The sequence below is a fragment of the Perca flavescens genome, chromosome 3, assembly GCF_004354835.1.
Source record: "Perca flavescens isolate YP-PL-M2 chromosome 3, PFLA_1.0, whole genome shotgun sequence".
Classification (NCBI taxonomy): Eukaryota; Metazoa; Chordata; class Actinopteri; order Perciformes; family Percidae; genus Perca; species Perca flavescens.
In genome coordinates this window covers 17,917,432-17,940,793 of record NC_041333.1, presented here as the reverse complement: position 1 = coordinate 17,940,793, position 23,362 = coordinate 17,917,432, and the positions used below count along the sequence as shown (strand labels likewise).

At 41.5% G+C, this 23,362-nt stretch overlaps 2 protein-coding genes across 6 annotated transcripts in view; both read left to right on the top strand.

Annotated features, from left to right (window-relative positions):
- Positions 1 to 7,936, top strand: part of kmt2a (lysine (K)-specific methyltransferase 2A) — a 42,960-nt gene extending 35,024 nt beyond the window's left edge. For all 4 annotated transcript variants that reach the window (XM_028569949.1, XM_028569942.1, XM_028569934.1 and 1 more), the window contains exons 26-34: positions 26 to 2,611; positions 3,024 to 3,092; positions 3,183 to 3,409; positions 3,548 to 3,622; positions 3,714 to 3,888; positions 4,547 to 4,654; positions 4,835 to 4,915; positions 5,304 to 5,433; positions 5,544 to 7,936. In XM_028569949.1, coding sequence (XP_028425750.1) covers positions 26 to 2,611; positions 3,024 to 3,092; positions 3,183 to 3,409; positions 3,548 to 3,622; positions 3,714 to 3,888; positions 4,547 to 4,654; positions 4,835 to 4,915; positions 5,304 to 5,433; positions 5,544 to 5,819 — 3,727 coding nt within the window. In that variant the 3' untranslated portion in view covers positions 5,820 to 7,936. The remainder of the gene's footprint in view (positions 1 to 25; positions 2,612 to 3,023; positions 3,093 to 3,182; positions 3,410 to 3,547; positions 3,623 to 3,713; positions 3,889 to 4,546; positions 4,655 to 4,834; positions 4,916 to 5,303; positions 5,434 to 5,543) is intronic.
- A 7,066-nt stretch (positions 7,937 to 15,002) lies between these two features.
- c1qtnf5 (C1q and TNF related 5) lies at positions 15,003 to 21,011 on the top strand. 2 transcript variants are annotated; one of them, XM_028574523.1, is made up of 4 exons: positions 15,003 to 15,157; positions 16,568 to 16,662; positions 19,114 to 19,358; positions 19,450 to 21,011. In XM_028574523.1, exons 3-4 carry the CDS (start codon positions 19,127 to 19,129, stop codon positions 19,968 to 19,970), a joined length of 753 nt encoding a protein of 250 aa, XP_028430324.1. In that variant the 5' UTR covers positions 15,003 to 15,157; positions 16,568 to 16,662; positions 19,114 to 19,126; the 3' UTR covers positions 19,971 to 21,011. The 2 variants fall into 2 exon arrangements, with proteins under 2 accessions (XP_028430324.1, XP_028430323.1); XM_028574522.1 differs by lacking the exon at positions 15,003 to 15,157 and adding an exon at positions 16,151 to 16,171.
- Positions 21,012 to 23,362: the final 2,351 nt, after the last annotated feature.

The following is a 23,362-nucleotide window of genomic DNA, read 5'->3' as shown; positions in this document are numbered from 1 at the left end:
AATCTGTCTTTGCTGCGTTTCACAGGACCCTAGGCAAGCAGCATATTGGCCAGCTCGATGGCATTGATGATGGCTCAGAGAGCGATACCAGCATCTGCACCACCAGCACCACCACCACCACTACAGCGACCTCTTCTTCCACACCACATAAGAGCGCTCCTAAGAGAAGGGGCAGAGAACGGCACACTGAGAAACCTGATTCCCATGACTCTACCAAGGAGGCCGACAACAGCGGTGGAGCTGTCAGCGGCAACACGCGAGAAGGCAGAAAGAACCAGAAAGAAAACTGTCTTCCTCTAGGAGGCGGGGTCAAGTCCCAGCCGCAGAGTCAGGGTCAGGATCCTCTCGAGGCCCAACTGTCCCTCAGCACCGACCTGCTTAAATCAGACTCTGACAACAACAACAGTGATGACTGTGGTAACATTTTGCCATCAGATATCATGGAGTTTGTCCTCAACACACCTTCCATGTCAATGCAGGCTCTGGGTCAGCAGTCTGAGCCGTCCTCCTCAGAGCTGCTCCTGGACGAGGGCTACGTTGGAGTGGATGTCAACCGCCCCAAAGACATTCTATTTGATGACTTTTCCCAGCAGCTGCCAAGTGCTGAGAGTGGAGGCGTGGTGGAAAGTAGTGTGAATAGCTCCATATCTGTAGAGGAGCCATATCTTCCTTTGGAGCTGCCTTCTGACCTCTCTGTCCTGACTACACGCAGCCCTTCTGTCAACACCAGTCAGAACCACGCTGCTGGGAGTCTTATCTCCGATACCTCAGAGCGCACTATGCTGGGCTTGACCTCTGACCCCGAGTCAATCCGCGGAGAAAAGAGTGGGGACAAGAAAAGAGCAGGGCCGGGTGTGTCACCATCGGAGAATCAGCATGATGCTACCAACAGAGACACACAGGTCACAGAGGGTCACATGACTCCTGAGCAGTTTATTTCCAGCCCTGACATTGGCCAGGTAGTTGAACCTCCAGGTAACCAGGATGTTCCCAGGAGCTCTGGTACCCCTGGTTTGCCAAGTTCACCCTCCCTGCCTCTTCAGGGTCAGAAGTACCTCCCAGCATCAGCTGCAGCTGCAGGCAGCCCCAGTCCCGTTCCTGGCCCAGGAGCATCCCAGGCTCAGGTTTCCAGCCCAGCAGTCATCAAACCAGGCCCTGACAAGCTCATCTTGGTCAATCAGCAGTTCCAGCCTTTCTACGTTCTTCAGACTGTCCCTAATGGTGTCGCCCAAAAAATTAGTGCCACAGGAGTAATTGACACTAGCTCTTCAGCAGTGCTGAGCTCCATGACACTTACCACAGGGTTGAATACTGCTTTATCCACAGCCCAGCCAATATTTCCTGCTGGTGGCAAAGTCCTGGGCACCATGCCTCACCCCTCCCAGATTCACACCTTTACAGGAGCCACACAGACGGGCTTCCAGACGGGAATCCCCAGCACCACCTCAGGGCTTCTCATTGGGTTGCCCCACGACCAGCCCCAGATTCTGGTCTCAGAGGCTGGTCGGCCGCACGAGCTGGGTCACAGTGTTGCCATAGTGTCCAGTCCCTCCTCCCTCACTTCTTCCCCGACTGTACTGGCCTCTGCTCACGGCAAGAAGAGGCCTATCTCTCGTCTTCAGCCAAGAAAAAGCAAAAAGCTTGCCCGCTCCCGTAGCCAGCCTACTCTGGCCCCGTCTGAGATGGGCCCTCCCAACATGACCCTAATCAACCTGTCTTCCCCTCAGATTACTGCTGGCATCCCTGGTCACTTAAGCACCATCACTACTTCTCAGCGCAAGGTCCCAAATATTATCAAGAGACCAAAATCGGGTGGGGTTATGTACTTGAATCCCTCTACCCTCCTTCAGCAGAGGATTCCCGGTACTGCCCAGCCTGGTATCCTGGGCCATGATTCCTCCACTCACCTAATACCTTGCACAGTCTCTGGTCTCAACCCCAGTCAGTCAGTGCTGAATGTTGTGTCTGTGCCCCCTAGTGGTGCTGCTGGCCTTCTTGCACCAGGATCAGTCTCCCTCTCCACCCCTGTCCTCAGCTCTGCTGAGATCACGGGGCCAATTAGCAACCTCCTGTTCAAAGCAAGTCCACATGGCCTGGGCCTGTCAGATCAGCCAATGGTCCTTCAATCGGCAGGGGCTCCTCTGATGTCACAGCTCAGCTCCTCTGTGCAGACATCTATTGCCAGCAGCATCTGCGTCCTGCCCTCCCAACAGACTTTCAGCATGGCTGTCAACCAGCAAGGAGAGACTGAAGTTAGTAATGTCCACTTACAGCACCAGTCTCAGCCTATAAACAGAGCCCAGACCATGGACTCCAGTCCAAACACCACTGTTACTTTGGCCACCTCTCTAAGCTCTGCCAAGGGACGTGTTGTTGGAGTGTTCAGCCAAACACAAACCTCCGCACACTCCCAGAGCAGGAGAACAACTCCCATCTCCAGATCATCAGAACAAAGGCCGCCTAACTCCACCACTTTAGGAGCAGAAAAAGGAAAACAGAAAACAAAGAGGAGCAGGCAGAGTTCAGATATAACCAGCGTGAAAAAGCTCAAGGCCTCTCAGGCAGAGGAGCATCTAAGCAACCCTGCAGGACGACATCACTCAAACCAAAGGTGAGAGTTATTATTTTGGCTGCTGTATGTTTTCAGTTTATTCCTAATGACACACATACATGGGAAAAATTAGCAATAACCTTTTTCTTTAATTTCTTCATAACATTCAAAGAAGAGATACAATCTTTATGATGTGGTCCCCTAGTCTATTCTTAATCTCATGTGTACACATCACAATTCCATGGTCACTGTGATGAGATTACTTGTGAATGCAAAAATTGAATTGTGGGTGTATGCTTAATTCTTAAGAAAACAGATTATTTGTACAAAATGATGTGTACTAGTTTAAGTTAGGTTCCGGTACAAAGAAGTGAAATATCTTACCTTGACTGAATCTTTAACTCCCAATTGTTCACTAAAGTACTTTGCATAAAATATATTCTAATTTTGAACCTCTCTTCTTTGCGAGCAGTTCCAAAGAGCTGAGCCCCCCTGAACCCATGGATACAGGCAAGCCCGCAGACAAGGCAACCAACAAGAGGTATGGACTCATCCATGCTAGGTTCCCATTTTCATACTGAATATATATAAAAAAAAAAGTGTTCTAATGCTTGGCTCAAATCTTTTTCAGTGTGCTTGGTAAAAAGAAGACATCTGATGGTCCTGTGTTACCGGGGAAGGTAGTGGGGAAAGACATATCATCTGCAGCTGGGGGAGCAGGGTCTCTTCCTGTGGCTTCACCACCCGACCAAGACGGCAACAGCAGGGATACCGGCCTGGATAGCAAACCCAAGAAGGGCATCATCTTTGAAATCTGCAGCGAGGACGGCTTCCACATCCGCTGTGAGAGTATCGAAGGTGGTTTCACATATATACTATACATGTACTCGTATAAAGTTGATTTAAAAAAAAAAAAAGATTAGAATAAGTGCTGTTGCTGTGTTTGAAACATTGAAACACTGAGCTGTTGTGTCCTAACTGCCTGTCCCTTCACAGAGGCTTGGAAATCCCTGACTGATAAGGTGCAAGAGGCACGCTCCAATGCACGACTCAAAGAGCTCTCTTTTGAAGGTGAGGCATCACTCTGACTACATCACAAAACAAATATGTGGTTGTATATAGAAAATCAATTGTGGACACGTGTTCAACCCCCCCCCCCCAGGTGTGAATGGATTGAGGATGCTGGGAGTCGTCCACGAGGCAGTGGTCTTCCTGCTCGAGCAGCTTTACGGCTCCAGACATTGTCGGAGCTACCGTTTCCGCTTCCATAAACCAGAGGAAACCGATGAACCTCCCATCAACCCCCACGGGTCGGCTCGTGCAGAGATATCCCACAGGTTACGATCACACACACACACACACACACACACACATATATATTCTCCTACCGTGCCCCTCATCTTTGGAATGGCCTCCCACTACATGTTAAAGAAGCTCACTCAGTTGACATTTTTAAATCTAGATTGAAAACCCACCTCTACTCATACTATAGCCAACCATAACACACCATCCTTTCTGCGTCCTGCACAAACAAGCTTTTTTCACTTATTCTCTTATGTTGCTGGTTTTGGATTGTTTATAATTACTGCTTTAATGGCGTTCAATTGTTTTGTTGCTGTCTGTTATTTCTGTGTTTCTTTGATTGTAAAGTGCACTGAGACCATGTTGAATGGTGATTTTACACTTTAAATAACAGTTGATTGATTGATCACAGGCCCTGGATAAAGGGAGAGCAGGCTGTTATGCCAGAGCCTATTGCAGCAAAGTGTATATTACTGTGTATTGTATACACTGGTAATAAACAATGCATGAAATATGAACACCACCCAAAGACAACTGTGTGTTTGGATAATGATTCATTAGACAATAGGTCAACCAGGAACCTTCTTTCTAACTTTAAAACTCCTTATTTATTAGAAAATTGGTTTTGATCTAAGTTTCATCTTGTGTGTTTGTGTTTCTGACTGCTGTCTATTCCATGTGTTTGCCTTCCAGGAGGTCTGTATTTGACATGTTCAATTTCTTGGCCTCAAAACACCGCCAGCCTCCTGAGTACAAGCCGCAAGAAGACGATGATGACGAAGGGCAGCTCAGGACTGCCAGGTCAGTTTCAACACACAAAATCCCTGTTATTTTTTCTGGGTAAATACGATGTCTATGTGCTGCTACAACACCTGAATTCCCCTCTAGGGATCAATGTAGGATCATCTCATCTTATCTAAAATATAATTGTGTCATAATGGTCTCAGAAGACAACATTTCTTTTTCATGCTGTTGTTGCAGGCGTGCCTCCATGGAGCTACCACTGGCTGTGAGATTCAAACAGCTCAAGGCCACTTCTAAGGAAACTGTTGGAGTCTACAGGTTAGATCAGTGGTGCTTTAACTGTCATTAAAGCATTTAGGTTGATCAAAAGTTGCACAAGACGTAGATGATATACTTTGTTATATTTGCCGTTGGATTTCTCTGCTCACTGACGCCACTCACAGTTACCGTGGTCATTTATAATGTCAACTGTTGTGTTAGTCCATGATAAAGTTAGATCACTTTCATTCCTATTCATCACGACAATTAATTGTTTGTCAAGATTACTTGTACACTTTTAGCTCAGCAACTTAAAGGAAAGTCTTGATAAAATTGAAGGTATAAAAAAGGCAGATGGCCTAAACAAAAAGGGGTTAAAATCAACATCTAGATACACAGACTTAAACCATTACTGTGATTCACTTCTAAATACTTTATCCCTCTTTAGGTCTCCCATTCATGGCAGAGGTCTGTTCTGTAAGAAAACCATTGATGCAGGGGAGATGGTCATTGAATACTCTGGAAATGTCATTCGGTCTGTGCTCACTGACAAACGGGAGAAATATTACGATGGAAAGGTGAGGTCTTGGGAATGAACTTTGAGATTAAAATGTATTAGTTTGATTAACTTGACTCAACAAGTATCAGGAGCATAACAACATACATAAAACCTTTTCTTTCCTCAAAGGGGATTGGCTGTTACATGTTTCGTATCGATGACTACGAGGTGGTGGACGCCACAGTGCATGGCAACGCCGCCCGCTTCATTAACCACTCCTGTGAGCCCAACTGCTACTCTCGGGTCATCACTGTGGACGGCCAGAAGCACATCGTCATTTTTGCCTCGCGGCGCATCTACTGTGGAGAGGAGCTCACCTACGACTACAAGTTCCCTATTGAGGACGCCAGCAACAAGCTGCCCTGCAACTGCGGCGCAAAGAAGTGTCGCAAGTTCCTCAACTGATCTAAACTATTTCAAGAGGACTGCAAGTCTGTTGAGCAGCAGTGCCACGATGTTCTGAGGTCCCCCCTGCTGGGGGGTTGACTGTGGCACTGGCTTTGTGCCGACTTCCTGGGTCCTGTCCACGAGCTCTGTCAGTGTTTCTGCTGCTGGTGTTGGCAGAACACAGCAGAGGCAGCAGTCGTGGGTCATGCTGTACATACAGGAAGGGGTCATTTTGGAGGAGGGGCCAGTTGTAGAAATTCCAACATATTGTGCCTCCTTTTGCCTCATTTACATTTGACACGGAAAGTGTCACCTTCAGCGGTGAGGTATGGTATAAAAGGTTTGAGCCTTTACAGCATTGCAACATTAACTTTCATTTACATTTGGATGATAAAGTTACCCCTTCTGCATTTTTTGCATTGGCCCATCCTCCTTAATTTTCTAGAAATACGTTATGGCCCACTTATGCTGAGATTTGATTATAGAAAAAAAAACAAAATTTTAAAGAACTTGGTTCCATTTTACACCAAAGTGCAATTTGTTTAAAGGAGTTGGAACAGTAATTTTACGAGTAAGAACAATTAGAAACTTTTTAGAATTTCTTTCATTTCTTTTTTTCTTTTTTTAAATATAAAGCTCAGTGTCAGCTGTTATTGATGCACATCTCCCCGTCTGAATGTGCCCTGATGCCTTCAGAGCCGTTGTGATTTACTGGAACCTTCCCCTAACCGGTCTTTTTTTTAAAAGCTTGTAGCTGTGTAAATGAAACACTGTAAATAGGAGCTGCTTGTGTATAAGCAGCCTGATAAGAGCTGTGCAGGTGGAAACACTAGGGGGAGCAGTAGCCACACAAAGGAAGAGAGAAAAAGAGACTGGGAGGGGGAGGGTAGAAATATAGATTTGTTCAAAAAGCAAAAGGTTATTTTTGGCGGTTCGTGTAAAGGGTGATATGTGAGTTTGATACCATCTGTTGTACTTAAATTGACTTTGTAGTCTGACAGCTTGGTAGCTATGTAGACATGTCATTGGTGGGATTAAGCCTCTGGCCTGACAAAGCGAGGCAGCTAGAGATTCTGGTGGACTGACAGCCAAGGGACTGGAGAACCCTACTGATGTGCTTTAGTAGTATACTGTATTTATAATTGATTTTTAGAGCTGTGATCCAGAAACAGCTGTGGATCTTACAGAAACATACAGACACGTGCATGCTGTTGTTGTGATCAGACTTGTTTTTGGTAATTATATAAGCTCAGACTTTTGAATCACGTTCCAAATTACAGCAGCAGAGAGAACCAAAAATCACACCCTTGAATTGAATTTTCACTCAGCTTGTTTTCTTCTTGTCCTGTTGTGATAACTATTACTATGGAAAATGTTTCTTTTTATTTGTAAGTCTTTTAAAGTCTTGTCTGTTATCTTGTCTTTTTTATTATGGAAAGGGAAATATCATGCTTGCTTTTCAAAACAAATGTAAATAATGTATATTTTTCTACAAAAAGACTTAAAAAGCACTCACTAGTGAATAGCACTTAATGATGGTATTTATATTTTTAAAAAATCGTATTTATTTTATTGCCATTTTTGTAGGAAATAGAGGTTTACAAACACTAATGCTTGGTCTCTATGTTTTGTATTCCGCTGCCTTCTCAAAGTTGTTTTTTGTTGTAATGGGTTGTTTTTTTTTAATTTGTAGCCTGAATGTTTTTTTTTTAATTCCAAAGACTGACACTGGTCTGTGGCTTGGTCCCGTTGAGTTCAGTCCACCAGTAGCTCTTTTATCTATCCCGGGCCGTTTGGTCAGAGCTGACGTTTTTTTTTTTCATTGTTCCAGTTCTAGCAGACAGTATGGCAGTCATTTGAACTATTATTATGCACTTGAGGGAGTTAGGTTTGTTGATCCATAGCAGATATCTCCTCTCTCCAGCCTTATTGTCTCCACACCACATCACACCGAGAATCAAGTCCACTTACAGGCTGCTACGAGTCAGTCTTAACAAAATGAGTCGTTTTTTTCTTGTCACTAGTCAATAATGGGTCGACATGCTTACAGCCAATTGGCACATGTGTAAAATCCAACAAGAGTCCCATCAAACTGTTTTGTCCCTCTGCAGACTTAAAATAAAGAGGTGCCTTTATTTTAATGCTACTAACAGCATTTATCATACTCCATTTGTTGTTTAAAGAAACCACTTCATTCTGGTGACCACTCATAAGTGCTCACCAGCATCTAGAAATCACTTTTTATTCTCTCATTTAGTCTCCTTGTGGTTCGCCTTAGTTGTAAATGAGCATGCCTATTCTCTCTTACAAGCCTTCATGTCCTCAACCGAATATTTGGTTAGACTGTTTAGATTGACTAGTTCCACTATGCGACTTTGTTTTTGTCCCTTTTTAATTAATTTATTGTTCTCCACCATTCATGCTGACTTTGTTATCGCTTAGGCAGTTAGCGGTTACGCCCACATTGCTCCTTGTTGTGAACTGAAACAGAAATATGACCCACACGTGGTTTGCACTTTAGGTGTGACACAGGCACTGAATAAACATAGGAACAGTCTTTCTCCAGACAGACAATGCAACTCCGATGCTGAAACCACAAGCACAGATAGTCACCGAGAATACTTTGAGTTTGTGCATCAGGCTCTGATATAATAACTGAGTTTGATCATCTTGGATCGGTCTTAATGACTCCTGTAAAGTGGCGTTTGAGAATCTAGCAAAGTGCACTTGACTCTTTTTCTGCAACAAAGTGAAGGCAGGGACCACACCAGCAGCCCTTTCCTTCCTGAAGGTGCAGTGTGTACAAACCTGGGCTGTGCTTTTCCATTTAGGGCCCAAGATCAGGTCTTGTGCCCCACCCCCCAACCCCCTGCCTGACAGGCCAGCCTCTGGGTTGTACAGCTGCACCTACATTGGGCTCGCTGGCTTCAGCTGCTAAGGTCAAAAATGAATGTATATTCCTCCTCCACGTCACCAGACTTGTGATGATGTTGATACTTTGTCAGCTCCATTTGTTTTCAGTTGCTGTGTCGACAACAACCCTGGTAGATATGGACGATATGTTGACATGACCTCAAACCGGGCAGCAGCAGCAGTTTAATTTCAGCACTGGGAATAATACTGAAGTGTGAACAGCAGTGGCATTTCTGTCTGTAGGACCACAGGGTCTTACTGGGTTAGCTCAACACTTTACGCTAGCATCGGTGGTAACGCGTTTACTGATGCCAAAGGGCTCGGTCTCCGGCTCTCACTTCTCGAGATCCAATTTTGATTTTACAGTGAACAATAATTCATTTATTTCACTGTTTAACGGCGTATATACAATAAGGATATGGTCTCCGTTGTTTCTTTTGGACTTCATTTTACCACGCCACAGCAGTGGCCCTTCTCCGTCATTATCTGTAATTATAGTATAAATACATAACAATATTATACGGAAACATGCATAGTAATTTCTTGTGCTTTAGTATCTATACAATATATGGAATGGACAGACAAACTTAGTTACAGTAGCAAAACAGCAGATTTATAATGGTTAATAGCAATGTTTCAATGTACTCTATAATGGTTTTGTGTTACAGTACTATCAGATGAAACTAACGTGCATCATTCTTTTGTATATTGATATCCAGTACCAATTTTGCTGTGCCTGTGAGTGTTCCTTTGTCGGCAGGGAACACTGCAGTTTTTCTTTTCATTTTCTTTCTGGAAAGGAACTTTTTTTTTTTTATGTGATGAGAAATGTAACTGTATTAATGTGGTTGTAAACTTTTTGGGGTCAGCCATTTTGTCCCCCAACTCCCCGGTTGTTGTAGTGAATGTTTTTCTGTTTTTCTTTTTTTTCTTTGTATGTTTTAACAGGGACGTTTTTAGACTGCTTACTTGATGTGGTATAAATTAAGAGTTTGGTTTGTGGAGACTGACCAGGAGTTTTAAAGAGCCCACCAAAATGGCGTTTTTCCAGTTTGGAAAATCTCTCATGTCTCCATGACCACCTTTCTCTCCTCCGAAGCTTTGGTTGTACTTATCATGTACTGTTTTTGTTTTTTAATTGAAAGTCATAATGCTGCGATAATGCTGATGTTGAAAACATTTAATTTATTTATTTTGGGCAACATCCACCCTGAATTGTTCTTTTACAAGTTAAGGTTTGGGAGAGGTCGGACGAGTATGTAACATGTATTTGTAATTTTCTAATTGTTTCTTGTGTATTGAAGTTATCAGCCTAGGATGGGATGTGGTGTCACAGAGGGAGCGGATGGTAGGACGTGCAAAAAAAGAGCGATCATGGATCATGAACAGGCTTGTTTCTTATGCCTTGAATATACCTTTGTCTAATCAATATTCCTCCTGCTCTCTGTAATAACGGTATTCATAAGTTCCACAGTCATATTTAACAGTGTTCTTTCAATACACATCAAGTAAAATGAAGGAAAACCACCACAGTGAAAATAAACCACAAACTACTTGGTTGAATGTATAATTAGGAAACAAAGTTGTACATAAGTGTAAAAAGAAAAGTTTCTAATCATGTTTATTTTCTATGCACTTTTTTATTTAAGTGATAGTTTAAATAATAAACATGTCTCCTTTACTCTTTTTTGTCTCTTGCCTCGTTTACTGAATGTATAAACTCTTATTGGCCCTTTTAAGGAACTTACCAGTGGTTTAGAAAACAATCTCACTACGAGAAATAAGTCGCCTATGGTATGTCGTTGCTCTTCTTCTGGAGGTTTCGATCATATTACATGCTCTTCATCAGCAGATGATTTAAGCCAACATGGATGAGAAGTTGTCAAAGTGCTTTTACAATGGAAACTGCATTGGCTGATGAAGATCGTGTTCTATGATCGAAAGCTCAAGAGCAGCTACTTAATGGACATTTTTAACCACAAATAACATTCTGACCAGTTTGCAAAACAAGATCCTATGTTTTAATATATTCAATTTATTACGGTCTGTTTTTATTTACAATGTTATGACATCAGATCAGATCAACTTAATAAGTACAGACTTGCTTCTAGTCACATTTAATGTATTTGTGATTTGTATCTTTTGTGGCATTTTATATTATATGTTAAACTCATTTAGTCAGCACAGCCAGTTATCTGTGGGCACAATAATGAGTTGTTTCAAGGTTCATAACAGTTGTTTTTTAATCCAAGAACAGGTTGTTGTGGGAAATAAGTGCATCATCCCACTATAGTGCTTTTTTTTTAAGACGCACAATATCTTTTTACAGCTTTGTGATTTCAAGACTGCATGTTTTTGTATTTACTGTGAAAAGTAGGGCTGTTTCTGAGTTTAAGCCCAAACTAAAACTGCCTTGTTATTCAGCTAACCCAATCCCAGTTTTGCTACTTCACCAAATTAACAGTAAATGTTCCAAGCAGCAGTTTATGGATTCGTACAGGAAATTAGTATAGCAGTCCCAGAATGTGCTGATTCTGGTGCTGCTAATTAAAAACACGTCGTAACTTACTGCCTCCACAAGAGCCTGCTGAAACCCTTCCTCACAACAGCCTGGTGACTCCAAATTCAAAGGAAGCCCTTCTTGTTTCAAAGAGCTGCTGACCCATGTGTTTAGTCAGAGCAGTTTCACTCTTTGTTCTCAGTGGGAAATAGGTGTCACAACAAAATACTTAATCTGTAATATAGTAGTATAAACTGCACATTTTCACAATCAATTATGTCATTTGAATTGCCTCAATGTGTCAATAACACATAGAGACTGAAATAATATTAGTATGATTTACTGTGTAGAATTTAAACTGTTAACCCAGTGGTTGGTCTGAGCGCCAAATCCGGCCCTCCAGCTAAAATATTGCCTGGTGACTCAAAAGTCAAAGGAAGCCCTTCTTGTTCCAAAGAGCTGCTGACACCCCTTCCTCCTCCTTTCTCCCTCCCAGTCCCCGTCATCACATTCCCATAAAACCAGTGTTTTAACGTGAAAACACTAAGCAGACCCATGTGTTTAGTTAGAGCAGTTTCACTCTTTGTTCTCAGTGGGAAATACAGTGGGGGAAATAAGTATTTGACCCCTTGCTGATTTTGCAGGTTTGCCCACTTACAAAGAATGCAAAAATCTACAATTGTAATCATATGTACATTCTAACAGGGAAAGACAGAATCCCAAAGAAAATTCCAGAAAATCACATCATATGAATTTATTAAAATTGATAACCATCTGATGAGGAAAAACAAGTATTTGACCCCCTGGACAAACAGCAAGTATTCTGGCTCCTACAAGCCAGTTAGTCTTTCTTTAAGACACAGCCCCAATCCGAACCAATTATCTACATCAAATACACCTGCCTCACCTCGATACCTGTATGAAAGACACCTGTCAACACCCAAACAACCAGCAGCCACCATGGGCAAGACCAAAGAGCTTTCTACGGACATCAGGGACAAGATTGTTGATCTGCACAAGGCTGGGATGGGCTACAAGAGAATCGGAAAGCAACTTGAGAGAAAAGATCAACTGTCGGTGCAGTTATCAGGAAATGTAAGAAGCACCACACCACCGCCAACCTCCCTCGGTCTGGGCCTCCACACAAGATCTTGCCTCGTGGGGTGTCCCTGATCATGCGAACGGTGAGGAATCATCCCAAAACCACAAGGGGGGAACTGATGAATCAACTGAAGGCAGCTGGGACCACAATTACAAAAGGAACGGTTGGTAACACACTACGCCGTCATGGATTGAAATCCTGCAGCGCACGCAAGGTCCCCCTGCTCAAGAAGAAACATGTACAGGCCCGCATGAAGTTCGCCATTCACCACCTGGACGACTCAGAAGAGGCCTGGAAGAAGGTGATGTGGTCAGATGAGACCAAAATAGAACTTTTTGGCCTCAACTCAACTCGTCATGTTTGGAGGGCAAAGAACACAGAGTACAACCCAAAGAACACCATCCCCACCGTCAAGCATGGTGGTGGCAACATCATGCTTTGGGGGTGCTTTTCAGCCAAGGGGACGGGACAACTCCATCGTATTGAGGGGAGGATGGACGGGGGCCATGTATCGTGGAATTCTGGACCGACATCTCCTTCCCTCAGTGAGAGAGCTGAAGATGGGTCGAGGATGGGTGTTTCAGCACGACAACGACCCTAAGCACACCGCCAAAGCAACAAAAGAGTGGCTGAAGAAGAAGCACATCAAGGTTCTGGAGTGGCCTAGCCAGTCTCCAGACCTGAATCCGATTTAAAATCTTTGGAGGGAGCTTAAAATTCGAGTTGCCAGGTGACAACCTCGGAACCTGAATGATTTGGAGGCTGTCTGCAGGGAGGAGGGGCCAACATCCCTGCCGAAATGTGCACAAACCTTGTCACCAACTATAAAAACCGTTTGACATCTGTGCTGGCCAATAATGGCTTTTCTACAAAATATTAACATGCTGTTTGTCCAGGGGGTCAAATACTTGTTTTTCCTCATCAGATGGTTATCAATTTTAATAAATTCATATGATGTGATTTTCTGGAATTTTCTTTGGGATTCTGTCTTTCACTGTTAGAATGTACATATGATTAAAATTGTAGATTTTTGCATTCTTTGTAAGTGGGCAAAACTGCAAAATCATCAAGGGGTCAAATACTTATTTCCCACACTGTATATACATGTCACAGCAAAATACTTATGTATAATATAGTAGTATAAACTGCAGGGTGTATGCACATTTTCACAATCAATTATGTAATTTTAATTGCCTCAATGTGTCAATAACACATAGAGACTGAAATAATATTAGTATGATTTACGGTGTAGAATCCCAGTGGTTGGCCTGAGAGCCAAATCCGGCCCTCCAGCTAAAATATAGCCCCCCAGACTAAAGCTGAAGTTTTCACTTTAATAGTTTACAGTTTTGACATAATTGGTCACACATCTACTGCAGATAGCAATGTAAATCCAAAGCTTATGTGTAACATCTCATACTGCCCACACTTGAGTAGACATGCAAACTACTGTTCCTCGTTCTGCACCAAGCTGTCTGAACAGCACATGGTGTTGAAGTCCAACAAACCTACCACAATAATTAGACAGACATAAATACTATAATGCACTTTATTCAAATTATAATTATAATTGTAAAACCAGTATTCCTTGAATTTAAAACACTGTTTTAATTTAATTGCTTTAGCCTCCTTGACCATATAACAAATTTGTGTCTCACAATCACAAATACAGTAGGTGGCAGTCTAACTGAATTTATAGCTGATGGCATTTTTTTAAGACATCAACGATAGACCTTTTTCACGGCAGACATGTTGACATGTTATAGGCTAGTAGGTATATTCAAAACCATTACTGATGGCTGCATTCCACTTAGGAGAGGCCCTGGTATTGTGCATGCTGACTCACTGAAATAGCTTACTGGGACACTTGATGGAATTGAGCCATTGTTAAGGTTATCAATTTCAGCTGTGCTTTTCCTACTATGACAAGTCAAAATTTCTGCTGTGAAAAAGGTCCATAGCACCTTTATTTAACAATAGCTGAAGCCACTGTTTATAATGTGTGGATAACAATTATGTAGTTACACAAAGAACATGTGTCAATACAGCTGCATTTAGGCACAGCAGTGCTTTGAGCTAAATGATAAGTCATCATGCTAACATGCTAATGTTTACCAGGTATAATGTTTACTATATTCACCATTTTAATTAAGTGTGTTGGCATGCTAACATTTGCTAATTAACGCTAAACACAAAGTAGCAGTTGAGGCTAATATTGCAAGTAGACTATTTGATCATAAATCAAAGTATCGAACTTTAACTATACAAAATTTAATCTGATGATGGTGCTAAATTAGAAAGTTAGGGGACCACCAAAAGAGTTATAATTAATTCCTAAAGGAACAACAATGTCCGTACCAAATCCATCCAAAAGTTGTAGAGACCACAAATGTCAACGCAATAGACCTTTTTTACGGCAGACATGTTGACTAGTAGTAGACATAGTAGCCTAGGAAAAGCACAGGTTTATTCAAAACCATTAATGATGGCTGCGTTCCACTTAGGAGAGGCCCTGGTATTGTGCATGCTGACTCATTGAAATAGCTTACTGGGACACTTGATGGAATTGAGCCATCGTTAAGGTTATCAATTTCAGCTGTGCTTTTCCTACTATGACAAGTCAAAAATGTCTGCTGTGAAAAAGGTCCATCGTGACACTTAGAGGAAAAGTCAGTAGGATTCATCATATGGGAACCACAAATGTCTGTTTTCTATGCTTGCATGGCACAGACACTGAGGACACCTCCAAACGCACCTGAGGCGCATCTCCTAATCAAGGGAGAGGCGTGGGATTGGCACGAGGACACTCTCAACCACACCTGAAGCGCATCTCCTAATCAGGTGAGATGGGAGCTACTTTTGTGTTCTGGGACTGAGAACATGGGGATTCAGATATGGAAGAGACCTGAGGTGGTGAGGGGGCTAGCGGCTGGTCAGGAACTGCGGAGACGCTCAGTCTGCGGGTGCTGCGCCACTGTCCCCCTTCCCCGCGTGAAGGTTAAAGACTGTAGTCCCTCTAAAAAGAACTCCCTGTTTTAAAGCTTTTTTAACTGTCTGAAATAAAATGTACTTTTGCTGCTGCTAGTAAAACTTAACCCATAGGAAGACAATTTGAAAAATAAAACCAACGTCTCTATGTGTATCAAGCCTGGGGATTTAAAGGACCTAAAATGTCTACTTTGTGACATCTGTACAAAATGTCATGTCAATCTGTCAAATGCTGGAGATATTTTAGTCTGGACCAATGTGGTGGACAGACAGACATTGTCATCACGACTGCCACTAACATGGCTAAAAGATTTTTTGGATACAACCTTAAAACTAAAGTTTTACGAGTCAATTTTATTCTAAATGAAAAGAAACAAACATGTAAATCGTTGGTCCTCCAATGCTCAAACTGGCTCATGGTTTCACATAATTATTGCTGCCCCCTACAACAAACGCAGTCCTGCCGGCTGCAGCAAGGCTTCATCCTGCTTATGTTCTGTTTTCTGTTCTCCCACAGAGAATAGACACTCCTCCACCATCTTAAGTTTTGGCACAGTTCTGGTCTGTTTGGGGTCACTGCTGTACGATAACCGTTAAAACATGTTTTCATTGGCTTGAATCCAAGGGAGCTGCTGAATTTAACCAGCTCAAGTTTGGCTTCCTTGCCAAAAAAGATATTAAGAGCTTTTTCCTTTATCCATTTAAGACTGTCACTGAAGGATTACAGGGAGAAGAGGATTACTGTCCGTCTCGTCTGAGTGGAAGACCTGATCTGGATGGAGCAAATGGCCTCATCTTTGAAGGCAGATAAAGAAAATCCCAGAGTAGAGTGAAGAAAATGTGATTGTGTCTGTTGCCTTTATGTCTGTATGTATCTCTCTTCACCTTTTCTTTTCTGTCTTTTTAGGCAGTGGTGTTTTTGTGTAATAAAGCAAGCTCATTCTCAGCTGCAGTTTGTTGTGGTGACATGGGCTTTTTTCAGACCACAGTCCTCTCTGAACTCTCTGTGGTATGTCTTAGAGAGTTTCCCAAACACTGTTAGGCAATCTCCCAAACATTGCCCCCAAACCTCTCCTTTCATGATGGTTTTGTCACAATTTAGTTTCAGAGTTGGTTCTTTCTCTTTTATTTGTGCTGGATCAACAGCCAATATTTTCCATTGTATCCTCCCTGTTCGCTCTCCTCGTCCCTCAGTTCCTCCTTTCCCACCCACCCTACTTTCTAATTGGATTTCATTACCATTTCCTTTCACTTTTTCCCCAGCCAGACTCTGGTTGGGAGGAACTGTTTTACTGGGTTCTCTTCGGCACACTCAAACATCAGCAGCAGCTCCCAAAGACTTCACTCTACGTTAACTGGTAAGTTGCTACTCTTAAGTGTTTGACTTACAGGGGAAACCTACACTGGTCAAGGAGCAGAGCTGAGAAATGTCTGATGGCTTTAGTGCTGAGGACAGAAGTGCTGGCATAGTTTGGTTCCTTCAAAGCAACAATTGTGTAGATATGTCTGCTTGTTTATATAGTATACTTCAGATCCTTTATTAAAGTAGAAGTAGCAATACTATATTAAAAGTCCTGCATTCAAAATCTTACTAAACTGAAACTACTGAAGTATTATCAGCAAAATGTACTTAAAGTATCAAAAAGCCCTATCTGTGATAGATGGTAACATATTGAATAATAGATTAATGTTACTGATGCATTCAGGTCTAAGCAGTATTTGAATGCTGTAGCTGGTTAAGAGCCAACTTTAACTATTATATATTGTTGGATATTTGTTTCTAAAGCAATCCATCATATTTATAAATCCTTTTTTATAATCTTAATCTGTGAAGTAAGCAGTAAGTAAAGAAGTCCAATAATTGTGATGGAGTAAAAAGTATACAATGATTCTCTCTTAAATGTAGTGGTGTAAAAGTATAAAGTAGCAAAAAATACTACTCAACATTGTACTTATTATAAAGTACAGTATTTGAGTACATGTACTTTCCACCTCCAGCTAAAGAAATAAACGTGCAGCTTTGCCTTAAACATAATATAACTGATAATATCAGTGCATATCTGCTGTTCTCAGTATGCCAAAAAATATTTCTGTTTCACAGAGAAATCAGACCGTATTCAAAACAAATACAATAAACTGCTCTGACCATATAAACTAAGTCAAAAGTGTGTGTGTCTAGTTGTACAGTAAATTCCGTCCACATATTAGTGGTCTGTAAAGAGTGGGTTCGTCTTTTGCGCGGTTATTGAAAACATTCATGTTTCTAATCATCTGAGGTGTGGTGGCAGACAGCTGTTCAGACTCACCAGTGTTTGTCCTCTTGTCTGCTCTCCTCTTTTGCCAGGAATGCTGACATGCATTTCTCTCTCTCCCTCCTCCTTTTTTTTTCTCAGTTTCTTTCTGGGTTAAGACCCCCTCCTCCGTCCCTCTGGCTCTTTCTCTTATTTTGCAGCTGTTGTGGATGTAAGCTCTCAAATCCAATTACGAGACCCCCCGATAGATGACAAAAAAAAAAAAAAAAACTAACTGTTCTCATTATTGTCACACACCACAAACCACAAGTTTTAACCACAAAAAGAAGAAAGCTGGTAGTGTTAGACAGCTGTGAGTCCTCCAGCTCCGCTCATCAGTTCAGTTTATAGTCGTGGGACGCCTGTCCTGCTGCCAGACAGACGGCCAACAGGGCGACAGTGGAGACCAGCTGACCAAAACTCCTTCGGGAAAACACTGAGCAAGGGTGCTGTAATACATACGTCATGAGTCTATAGAGGTTAGGCAGCTCTCATACTGTCCAAGCAGGGTCAACGAAACAGGAAACAGAAGCAGAGAGAAAGAGACAGGATGTGAGGATGAACATTTGATCTCTTAGGTGTGACGGTGAGTAGTTTCTGAGAAGGCTGTCTGGTATTCAGCATCTCATCAAACCTTTATTAGAAACATCTGTTTAGAAACCAAGAGAGTCATGTTTTGTTTTGAAGACGTGATTAATCATTAGCTCAGGAATTTGTATTATTTTCATCCTCTTGAATTGCAAAAAAAACCCCACAGATTTTGTAATGGCCAAGTCTGCATGTCCCTCAAATAAAAAGTTTTAGAAATACATGTTTATTAACATGGATTTCTGCGGTCACTGCGTTTATACAAATCTGTTATGTCCAACTTTTTGAGTACATCATCATGGATCATGGGTGATGGTCGCATAGCAAAATGTCTTTCTGTTTGCCGTTTATTGTCATAGAGAATTTCTGGTCTTTTCTTCTCTCCCCTTTTCTTTCAGTTTTGGCAGTACTGATGTCTAACGAGTAATGCCAACTCAGTAATGTAATATGGTTATTTCAGTTTTACTTTGCCCTCAAACTTATTATCCTCAAGTGAGGAATCTGTTAAAAAAACAAGTAGTTTTATAATAATTCATATTTTTTGAGGTAACCGATCTGCCTGAGAGAACAAATAGTCCTTAAATTCATGTGATGAATTCCCTTTAACTGCAACTAAACCGAAGCTTTTGTAATTATGTGTTTTGTTTGACAAGAAAGTGTAAACTGAATATTATACTGTATGTCCTTAAATTATGTTGTAAAACACTCTTTTCAGGGTGTTTACATATGCTGCAATTTCAACATTTATATGTGCTCTCCCTGCTTCTGTAATCAGATAAAGTTTGATTTGAAGTGATGTTTATAGGGGCTATTATCCCACTGTATATAGCTCAGTTTATCTGTGGTGTAACTCCTCCACAGACTTGTTTTGTAAACTGTAATGTGTCCTTTATCTTTGCATGTCTAAACTCTATTTCTCTTGTCTCTCAGCCGTGCCACTACAATGACCTCACTCCGGCTGTTGCCCTTGTTGCAGTCCCTCCTTCTCATCCAAGTCCATCTTTCCAACCAGTTAGAAGACAACAAGATCCCTCCCAGTCTGTGTACTGGTCACCCTGGTATCCCGGGCTCTCCTGGAGCTCATGGCAGTCCTGGTCAGCCAGGGAGAGACGGGAGGGACGGGAGAGATGCTGCTCCAGGGGAGAAGGGACAGAAGGGGGACATGGGATACCCAGGTGCTGTATTTTGTTATTATTATTATTATTATTATTATTCATGTGTTAGTATAAATGTCTGCAGTGGATGCTCATGTCTATGCTCTTCCAGGTGAGACAGGAGTGCGTGGCTTGACCGGGGACAGAGGGGACCCAGGAGAAAAAGGGGAGAGGGGGCAGTCAGGAGAGTGCGCGGTGGCCCCCAAATCAGCCTTCAGTGTCAAACTATCCGAGGGCCTCACTTCACCCATCACTGTGGGCAATGTAGTCCGCTTCGACAAGGTTGTACTTAATGAACAGGGCGACTACAACGCAGAGACGGGACGCTTTACCTGCAAAGTGCCAGGAGTTTACTACTTTGCCGTTCACGCCACAGTCTACCGCGCCAGCCTCCAGTTTGACCTGATGAAAAATGCACACACAGTGGCATCTTATTTTCAGTTCTACGGCAACTGGCCCAAACCAGCGTCTCTTTCAGGCGGCTCCCTGCTCCACCTCATCCCTGGTGACCAGGTGTGGGTCCAGATGGCTCTGTCAGAGTACAATGGGTTTTACTCCAGCACCAAGACAGACAGCACCTTCACCGGCTTCCTGGTGTACTCAGACTGGAAGAACTCTGCTGTGTTTGCATGACCCGTGCTTATGAACAAACCACTCATATCCTACTTAATGCTGTTTTTTGTGTGCCTATTTCAGTTTTCTAATTGAGAAGTTCTGGATAAAGACAAGGCAATAGGCTGTGACGTGGTACATCTGTATTTGTGTAACGAATATAAAACACTAGACAATGTTACTTGAATGGCACATACCGTACTGGTGAAGTGTGAGGTACACACACTGTTTATTCAGTGTCTGGTCTTCAGCTGGAGCCTTTAAACGGCTGTGTCACTTAATCCTTGTAACAGATGTTGTGACAATGGCTTCCAGCCAACTCCAGGCCACAAATTCAAACAGCTTTCACGCCTTTTATTGCACTTTTGTTTCCCGTCAAGATCTCTGCACAGCAAACATGAGAAATGAATAAATATCATAGTTTTAAAAACACACACGACTGATATACTTTTGGCCATAAATACCCATTCATGCTGGATACTGTGAGGTGATCCGTTTTACTAATTGTTATAAGTCAGTTCTACACTTTTAACTTTAATCTCCAAACATGATATTTATCACTTTCTAATAACATGCCTGCCTGTGCACACTTCTGTTTGATTTTGTAGTCATTTACCTGATTGCAGTGGTGGAAGAAGTACTCAGGTTAAAATTGTGTAAAAACACTCCATTACATGTAAATTACTGCATTCAAACTTTTAATTTTAAGTACAGATGCATTATCAACAAAATGTACTTAAAAGTATTTAAAGTGCAGAAAATTGCCCATTTGAGTAATTTAATATTATTCATGATATTATTAAATTGTTGATACTGATGCATCAATGTACAGTATAAGTGGCATTTTAGTGTTGTAGCTGGTTGAGCTGGAACTAGTTTAACAGCTGGAACTAGTTTAACTGTTTTATACAGTTAGCCAGGTAATTTAATCCAGTGGTTCCAAACCTAGGGGTCGAGCCCCCTCCGAAGGATCACAAAATAAATCAAAGGGGTCGTGAGATGATTAATAAGGCAGAACAGATCATTTTACCTCATTGAGCACAACTTGTTATTCAAATGAAACCATCTGAGAAGTTAACCCTTGTGTTGTCCTCTGGTCAAATTAGACCCATTTTCAGAGTTTTTTTTTTTTATATCAGAAATATAAAGGGTTTCTTTTAACCTATTGCCCAAAACAACATGGATGCATGGATATACGTTGTTCAGTATTATTCGCAAATCAAATTTAATGATTACTTTAATTTAATTTTGGGTATTTTATTCAATTTCATAGCATTTGAATTTTTTTTTTTTACATTTTTAACTCAAAAATTAGGTATTATGTAATACAAATTAGGTTTATTGACCATAGATAAAAATAAAAAAAAAAAAAAAAGTATCTAAAAAAAAATGTAAAAAAAAAAAACCCATCTGAAACATGACACGGCGCCCCAACAAGGGTCAACGAGGCTCACAGGTCAAAAAGATTGGGAACCAGTGGTTTAATTGTTAACAATGCATCATATTTTATAAGCTTGTCGTTTATTTTTAAATGTAAAATCTTAATCTGAAAAGTAACTAGTAGCTATAACTGTTAAAAAAAATGTAGTGAAGTAAAACTGCAATGCTTCCCTATGAAATGTAATGGAGTAGAAGTATAAAGTAGGATGAAATGGAAATACTTCAGTAAAGTACTTTAAAAGTAGGCTCCCTACTTGTCTTAGTCACTTTCCACCACTGCCCGATTGATCAACTTTTACATGGCATTTTTATCAATAAAATCCGACACCCAACTCTCTGGTTTTCATTCCCAAAGGCAAAGCACTACCAAAGTAAATACCATGATGAAAAAGACTGGAAAATCCAATGGATTCACACTGTTTACCTCTGACGGCCTAATGATTTCACCAAACGCTGTGAGACTCTCCAGCTACACTTCAACACTGTGAGCTGGTTGATGTAAGTCAACTCCTTCTTCCCGTCACTGGTGATACTTTAAAACAATAACAACATGTATTCATTTCCCAGTTTATTGAGCTAAATCTATCCCATCGCGTTTTTAAATTTTTTATTTAGGAGGGTAAACACTGACAAGACCAGAACCCATAGCCTTTCTGTGCCTGTGAAGTGGGATACTACCTACTACAGGAGGAAATGTTATTTTCCCTTCACTCCCTGAGACTCGTACACATAATTAGGCTTTAAATATATCCTCGTAACTTTTCCCTTTCAGGGTGGAATGAGAGAAGCAGGGAGTTAATCAATCTTCCCCTGGCATCAATCAGTTATTTCCATTAGTTCACGGTCTGTAAATCACTCTGCTTGAAGCTGATGGCCAAGCAATGACATCATTCCCTCGCATCATTCCCTCGCATACTGAACTCTCATTGGTCAACGTGTGTCATGTTGAAAGAGGGCAGGAGTTTGACGTCAAGATTAAAGCCTTGATGCAGATGTAATGTGGATGAAATAGTGAGACGAGTGTCTACATACCCTTCGGTTTTGCATGGATCAAACAAGTGTTAATTATTTTTATTTATTTATTTATTTAAGAACAATGCACATGTACAGCAGTACACGTAAAAGTGCCAGATTATAGCCCAAAGGCTAATTTCCATCTGTAGTCCCAGATTACAATTACACAATTAGTGTGCTTTAGAGATGCTGATGGGTGGATTTTTGTAAACCTTTGGACAGAGACAGGCTAGCCGTTCTTTTTTCTCGGTTTCCAGTCTTTGTGCTAAGCTAACTATCTGCTAGTGGTAGCTTTATATTTAAGGGATACACGTAAGTGGGAGGCCTATTGACCTTCATCTATGCTAACTCTCGTTAAGAAAGCAAACAAGCGTATTTCCCAAAATGTTGAACTAGTCCTTTAAAGCCCTCTCCTCACAGCCAAGGTATTCTTGTGGAGAAAAATGAAATCCCTGGACTACATTTAAATTTGATTAGAAACTTATTAACATTCAGTCTAAAATCAAATTTAAAACCACGTGCAGAACTGTAGAAAATAACAAACAATAGATAACCTAATAAACAATACATTACCTTATTTTCCTCAATGAGAAGGTATCTCAAATTAAAATTAAGATATGTCTAGAGAAAACATGCCGTTACCAACTATATTATTCTCAGTGATTTGGCATCACCTTCACCAAATATGGTTCAGCTGTAGTTGAAGGCAGTACTTTGTCCAGCAGAGGGCAGTGGTGTATCACTGTGCAGCAGCTAAAACACTGTCCGCAGGAACATCGGCATAGGAGAGTATCATGTATCATCACTTTATGCTTCAGATTATGTGGACAGGACTGATCATTTCAACCATCTGTATCAACAGTCTCTGAGCCCTGAGGTGCCTTTATGATGTGAGCAACAGTCGCTGTGCTTGTTAGAAAGAATTCACAGAGGAATGTATAGCACATTAGGATTTTATT

Coding starts and splice junctions, on each gene's coding strand:
- c1qtnf5 (XM_028574522.1), top strand. Junction 16,663..19,113: donor ACTTCACTCTACGTTAACTG/GTAAGTTGCTAC, acceptor CTTGTCTCTCAG/CCGTGCCACTACAATGACCT. Junction 19,359..19,449: donor GGGGGACATGGGATACCCAG/GTGCTGTATTTT, acceptor ATGCTCTTCCAG/GTGAGACAGGAGTGCGTGGC.